The sequence below is a fragment of the Haplochromis burtoni genome, unplaced genomic scaffold (genome assembly GCF_018398535.1).
Source record: "Haplochromis burtoni strain Fernald_Lab_line unplaced genomic scaffold, NCSU_Asbu1 Contig_59, whole genome shotgun sequence".
Taxonomy (NCBI): Eukaryota; Metazoa; Chordata; class Actinopteri; order Cichliformes; family Cichlidae; genus Haplochromis; species Haplochromis burtoni.
In genome coordinates, this window is record NW_024582420.1 from 1,494,524 (window position 1) to 1,501,771 (window position 7,248).

General features: G+C 42.2%; 1 protein-coding gene across 1 annotated transcript in view; it reads left to right on the forward strand.

Annotated features, from left to right (window-relative positions):
* igdcc3 (immunoglobulin superfamily, DCC subclass, member 3) overlaps positions 1–7,248 on the forward strand; it is a 67,515-nt gene that overhangs the window by 26,383 nt on the left and 33,884 nt on the right. The window contains exons 3-5 of the mRNA XM_005931399.2: positions 4,254–4,398; positions 4,493–4,623; positions 4,968–5,105. Of these exons, the coding sequence (XP_005931461.1) occupies positions 4,254–4,398; positions 4,493–4,623; positions 4,968–5,105 (414 nt within the window). The remainder of the gene's footprint in view (positions 1–4,253; positions 4,399–4,492; positions 4,624–4,967; positions 5,106–7,248) is intronic.

Below are 7,248 nucleotides of genomic sequence, written 5' to 3' on the forward strand. Positions count from 1 at the left end.
GTGTGTGTGTGTGTGTGTGTGTGTGTGTGTGTGTGTGTGTGTGTGTGTGTGTGTGTGTGTCAGAGGCAGATAGACAAGACCAGGTGTAGCCCTACGTATCGTAAGTGATAAGCATCACACACCACAAACCAAAGCCTGATAGCGGGACTGGTGAGAAAGAGGTGGGGGGGCTAGTGGGGCAGGGAGCTAATAAAATATCACATCTGCATTAAAATGCCAAGTCCAGGGTCCCAGCACACGGCCTGCTTTTTCAGGGATACCTATTTAAAGGCCGTGGAAGCACGGACTCTGCACGCCGTTATAGCGGCGTACATGTACACCATCTCCATTATTTATGGGTCTCATCTCTGGTTTACTGAGTTGGGGGTGGGGTGGGCACTGCAGTCATCACTGCCGCTTCGAACAACATGTGCTTAATGATGTCACAGACTTGAGAGGACCCGAGGGGGTGGGGAGAGAGGTGCGATGAAGAGCTGGGAACGGTTAAAATGTGGAGTGGGGCGGGAGGGTGGCCGCAGGCAAATGGAAGGAAGGGCAATGACATTACAACATAGGGGTTCACCGGAGAAGCTTTTTCACGACAGCTGCTGTTTTGAACAGTACTGCAGGATATCTGCCCCTCTGCTAGCATCATTAGCGCTGTCATATCACTGAACACCCACATGTGACCACAGGTGCTTGGAAATCATGAACATTTCTCATCTGGCTGCCTGATTTAGTTGTTGCAGTTGGAGATGCCAAAAAATAAGGCAGTTTTGGGCAGTTTTTAGTAATGGTGTTAATTATTATCTGTGGAGTATTTGTGTGAGTGTTTCACAGAGCGATAAAGAAATGGATCATTACTTGGGGCTATTAGCCAAAACTTCACCAGTAGGGTCATTTCAGTAATCACCGTTTAATCTACGTTTCTTCATTAGATAGATACAAGCTGCTCACATGACAGAGCTAAAAATCTGCTATCGAAACGTTGAAGCCATTGTACTTGGTTTTCTCATTTAGCATCATCATCATCGGCCCTCAAGTCTGATAGTCAGCGATGGTATATTTTCACTTGCTTTCATATTTCATCCTTTGTGCGTCTTTGTGGGAAAGCGGGGGTGACATTTTTTCCTTTCAAAGAGATTTTCATGTTAATTTCGGCCCGATTCCGATTTATTGTTATGCGACTTCATGGTAAATTGTGCAACACGCAGCAGGACAGTGCCAGTCACTTTTGACAAGATCTGATTTACAGCTTAGCTCCTTGTTTCACATTTCCTCTCTGTGACCTTCCCTCATATTACTCCCTCAATCATTCTTTTGTGGTTGTCACCGAGAAACTGTCAAACATATGTTCGAGGAGTGATCTCCTCACTGTGCGCCTGTGTATGGATTTCCATTTAGTATGCACCCCAACCATTCTTTCCCCTATTGCAGTAATTAGACCTGCTCCATTTAAGCCGGCGGCGTCACGCTGGTAGTGGACAGTCTTTAATCATGTGAGAGTGTCTGTCAACACTTAGCAGAGCAGGAGATAGACAAACAATGGCAGAACAGGTCTTGTTGGAGGTGTGTGTTTGGATGAGTAAATGAATTGTTGTTGTCTACTGCTTTTATTGTGCTTTGAGCACAAGGAGGAGGTTTGATAGGGTTGTGTGTTTGGATGTCTTCGTATGCGTTTGCTATAGCTTTGCTAAATCACGTTGATCTGCTTCTGCAGCATACAAGTCAACTAAAGTGCAGATTATAAATGGCTGTTTTTCTTTAGAGTTAATCAAATTCTCTGCCGCATGCATTCATTTGTGGGTGTGACCCCGCTGTGATTTTTGAAATTGTGTCTGATTTTGCGAGGGTTCAATAATAGGAGGACTGTGGGCCTCTTAGAGAGACTATGTTTTATGCATGAGGGCAAAGGGTGGGGCCCGTTAGGGGGTTGTGTCAGTGGACACACACAACAGCCAGATCAGCAGACACCCTGACTACTTGGCAGAGATGCACAAGAAAGACTTCTATAGACACTGGTCCTCCTTTGTCCTGCAGCATTCAAGTGCCTCAGTGTTCCCAGTACACACGGACAGTGCACACAGCTGTGTGCGTGCATGCCTGTATCTTAATTTGAGACTTTATTCCAGGACAGCGCTCGTCTTGCATCATATCGGTCACCTTGACCTTCTTGTTTTCCGCACATTGTTTTTCTGAAGGATTTCTAGCCATTTCACCTAAGCGTCCTTCATCAGCAGTGGCAGCACCTTCAGGGCTTTAATTCAGTGCCTTCTGCCAGTCTTTCTGCCCCAGGCTCAGTATGACAGCAGGCCAGGGCAGAACGTATTGTTGATTGCTTTTGTCTAGAAATGAAGTGCAAGCCCATAAAAGTGTTTCTATGGGGCCACTTGAAATATACAATAATAACTTCTGACAACTTTACAGTGGGTTTTCATCATTTTATAAACTGAAGTGTTCCCAAGCTTGCAGTTTACTGTGTCAGAAGGAAGAATTGAAAAAAAAAGAGCTGAAATGGACCATAATGGTGATTTGGTGATAAAATACTTCCGATGCTCTCTGTGACTTTAAAGCCACGTATGCTTCAGAGTGATGTTACATTTATTAGGTAGGGCATTGTGAGAGCCGTGTGGCCCTTTGAGACTGACGAACAAACTGAATTACCCCAGTAAAAATGGACCGCTGCTTTTGTGAGGCCTTATCATTTCTTAAGAGAAATGATTTCACATGGTATCTTCAGAGAAATATGCTACAGCTTCATAAGTCATGGCTTATGAAGAGCGAACTACTGGAAGAAAAGTAGATTACCATGGTTTAATTTTCATTAGAGCGCCATGCATCTATTCCAAGATCTAAGGTCAAGTCGTGTTTGAGAATGCCACGCTTCTCATTAAGCTCTGAAATGTAATAATCACAGTGTTGCAGCCGCTGGTATAAAGTAGTGCTTCTCTAAATGAAGTATCCACTCTCTCTCTGTGCTCTCATCCTTCAGCATCAGTGGTTAAGGTTTGTTTTCTTCATTTCTATATGCATATTTTAAACTATACATATTTCTTTTCTGGTTCTGCACAACAGGAAAACCTTGACAACATTCAAAGTGCACACAGTCCGTAGTTCAGTACAACAAAGTTAATGCTACACCAGCCCAAGAAGTCAGAGAAAGAACTACCAGACAGCAACCAAGCATAAATACGCTTATTAGGTATTGCTGCCTGCAACATAAAGGTCCTGCAAGTAATAATTTAATGCAGGCTACATGTTGGAAGGGGGTGGGTGGGGGTCTTATGAAATAATAAGGGGTCTGTTCCCGTTGTTATGCTAACAGTTTTCGGAGAAACCCCTCTTCCTCCAAGTTAATTATGGTTGACATTTAAATGCACTTCTGTTGAAGAAGGTGGGAGAATTGTGGAAGAAGAGGGCCTCTCTCTAATTGAGTTTGTTGCTGGCTCCACCTTCGATGCCGCCTTTGTTCTGCAGGGAGTGGATATGTGAACTGCAGCTGAATGAGGCTCTCTGTGGGGATATTGATACTAGCTTGGCTATATGGTGCTGGCCTTATCTATGTTGTCTTTATTTGCGTTAGCATGCATTTTGGAAACATATGTTTCTTACCTGCATACAAAATGTTTCATCAGCTGCATATGAATGACAGGCACAGTGGCAGCAGAAAGATGTATCACATCCTCTCAAGCAGGTTGCATGCTCTCACAGAAATAGCTATGCTTCTACTTCTTGAATGTGTTTCATTGTGTTGTTATTTGTAGGATTGTTTTCTTTTACAAAAGCTTCCTTTTACACATTTGTAGTGATGTCAGAAACGTTCTGCTTGTCTCTGAATTGGCTTATGTGAAATAGTAAGGTTAGCAGGTAGGTTAAAGCTCTCAACAATGAAGTGCATTTAGTGAATCAGTGCCATTTTGTGCAAAAACCCAAGTATCTCTGTCAACAGTTGAAGTGTGGATTTTCCATGAAATTGTAATACTTGCTCTTTATTTGTGAAAAAGCAACACACTAAAAATAAATATAAATACTAAAATAAATTTCCCTAGCAGAAAATGTGCCAGTTGCTCCAAGCATGTTGCAGCAGTCCTTTGGTAGATATTCTGTCTCTTTATGTAGTCCAAGATTGGTTCTCTGATGTTGGGATCTGTGGGGGCCACGCCATCTGTTGCAGCGCTGCTTATTTTTTCTGTAAGCAACTGAGCTTATTGCTCTGTAGCTGTTTTGTGAAGCTATGACCTAATATTTCAACTGCTCCTCTTTCTATCTCACAGCCATGGCAGATTTCCACGTCCAACCCGAGTCGGTGCACGCTGAGGAGTCCGGCGTGGCCAGATTCCAGTGCCAGATTCACGGCCTGCCAGAGCCGGTCATCAGCTGGGAAAAAGACAGCCGTCCAGTGGACACCAGTAATGAGAGGTTAGATCAAAATACCACTTGGGCTTCTTGTTTTAAGAAACTGCAGCACTTTGGTTAAAGGTGCCAAGTCTCGTGATTTTTTTCTGTCTTTTAGGTACACTCTCCTGCCCACAGGCGTTCTCCAGATCACAGGAGTGCGTGAGGAGGACAGTGGAAGGTTCTGCTGTGTGGCTCATAACAGTGCAGGAGTGAAACACAGTGCTGAGGCACTCCTAACAGTTTCCGGTTGGTATCTATAGTTGAGCACGCATCTGAGTAAACCTCTGGTTTTTTGTTTGTGTGTTGTCATTTGAGGAAAGCCTATGTCCTCACTGTAAATTGACTTTGGTTTAAATGAGCTTTCTTTATTCGGATCTTTAGTTTTCTGTATCACTGATCAAATACAGTCACTTAATACGCCTCTGCTTATCTGTATAGCACATTTCCTAGACTTTTCCAAACCTATTGTCCTGCTGCCAGATCTAAGAGATACAGCATATTGAGCTAATGCACTTGGAGAAATCCAATTAAAAGAAGCTATCCATCATGCTCATTCCAATCTTGAATTCTCGTCTCCCTTTTCCCTTCAGGCTCTCAGTCATCTGTTTACAAAGAACCTGTCATCGTGGTCGGTCCAGAAAACCTAACCCTCACTGTTCACCAAACGGCTATCTTGGAGTGTGTTGCCACTGGATACCCTCGGCCCATTGTGTCATGGAGCAGACTAGGTGAGAAAAAAGTCCTGATCAGATCAGACCTGGCGTTCTTGTTTGTGTGTTTGAGAGATTAGGTGGCATCTGTGTGTTCTGTCTTCCACTGTGAAGTATACAGAGCCAGATTGATATATCAGTCGATACTGGTTATTCACTGATATGTTGGCATCAGCATTTATGGCAGCTGATAAATCGAAACTTAAAAAGTTTAACAGCATGTGCAAACAAGCTGATCCTTGCATAGTTTTTCATACTATATCAGATATTCATGTCAGATTTTTAAATCACCAAATATCGGTATCAGTATCGGTCAGTAAAATTCCTATATTGGTCATACTCTACTAGAATATATTTGTTACAGCACAGATCTATTGTGTACACATGAGGCAGTGGGATTGAAGATTAAGTCTTAGGGCTAAACATGATGTTCGACTCTGTTGCTTCGTGTCCTCACGATGCTAAAACCTCCTTGGAAGCAGCGGAGAGCCTCTGAGTAATTGCTGCACAGACAGCTCTCTTCATGCGGATTTTTCCTTTTCTTGACTACCACTCAGATTCTGTCGTGAACAATTTTTCAATCTCCTATCTGTTTACTTTACTTCTCATTCAATCTGATTTTCTGTTCCAAATGTAAATCACAGCCCCTCCCCAGCATCTGGGTGTAATCAGATTGCCAGTATTGCCTTACACAGTGTTACCAGAATGAAATGCTAACACGATGGGATTTGTATGTATTAGATTACAGCAGGGAGGCTAGGATAAGCCGCATAATGAATCTTATAGTTTCACATCAGTCACTCCTTAATGCCAGAGTTGGTTTGCTGCTATTCATTGAACAGCGGCACCACGGCCTCCTAGGTTGTGCTCTTTTTTTTTCTGACACTAAGTTAATTAGTCTCTGACAGGGAGAAAGTGATGGCAAAGCCAGAGAGAGAGAGGAATATAACAGGAAAATGCAAGAAAAGAACAAGACTGCTTCTGTTAGGACAACATCCCAGTGCGATAATGAAAAAAATGCGGAAGCAGAAGAAGACGAACACGTGTCACACAAGTTGGAGACATTTATTAGATCTCAATGACTTGTCGTGATGAATTGCATTAATTACATGTATTGTCTTCATTAGGCATCGCCACATAATTGCACATTTACTAATTGAAGCTGCGGCATTTATTACACGAGCCGTGTGTGTGTTGGCTGGTTTGAAGATTCAAACGAACTCAAAGGATTTTTTTCATCACTTCTGATGAATTGAATGGTGAGCTTGAGATGTGATGAGGTTTGGTCTGTGTGTTTGCTGTGATGATTTCCTTTTGCAGTTTAGGCCTGGTGATCATATCTGATTTAAAAGCAAAACCTGGTGTGCAAAATCTCTGTGTTGTTACAGGGCTTGTCCATTTCTCCTCCTGGGTTCCTTTTCTCTCTGTCATCATGTTTGGTGTCAGTGTAGTTGTCTTTTGGTCGTTTCCTGTTGTACTCCAGTAGCTGGGTGTCTCCTGCGTCATGATCTGGGTCACTTTCTGTTTGTTGTATTCACCTGCATTTATTAATTTCATCTTGTCACCCTTTTGTAGCATTATCTGTTTGTGCAGCCTTCTTCCTTGGCTCTATGTATGTTTTGCTTTCTGTTTTACCTGCACTTCTTTGGAGTTTTAGGTTTTGGACCTGTTGTATCACCCAGAATAAAGGCTTGCTTTGATTTCATTGTTTTACATTTCATGACAGTATGTGTCATCACTACAGTTTGGCTGAAGAAACCAAAATAACAGTTGCAAGACAAAGGTGCTCATAATGCCTACACACTTGCACTAGCTACACAGTAATAACATGTTTTTGCCACATTGATAAGGCAGTGTATATAAAATTTAAAATATTATAAGATTTCATGTACTCTTGATGAATTAAGACATTCATCAACTCGTTGTGTAGACACACTAGTGAGATATTCATGTCACATATGGCTGTAATGTAAAATACACACCATTATATAATCTAAGTATCTTTCAATTCAATTCAATTCAATTCAATTCAATTTTATTTATATAGCGCCAAATCACAACAAAAGTCGCCTCAAGGCGCTTCATAGATACAGAGAAAAACCCAACAATCATATGACCCCCTATGAGCAAGCACTTTGGCAACAGTGGGAAGGAAAAACTC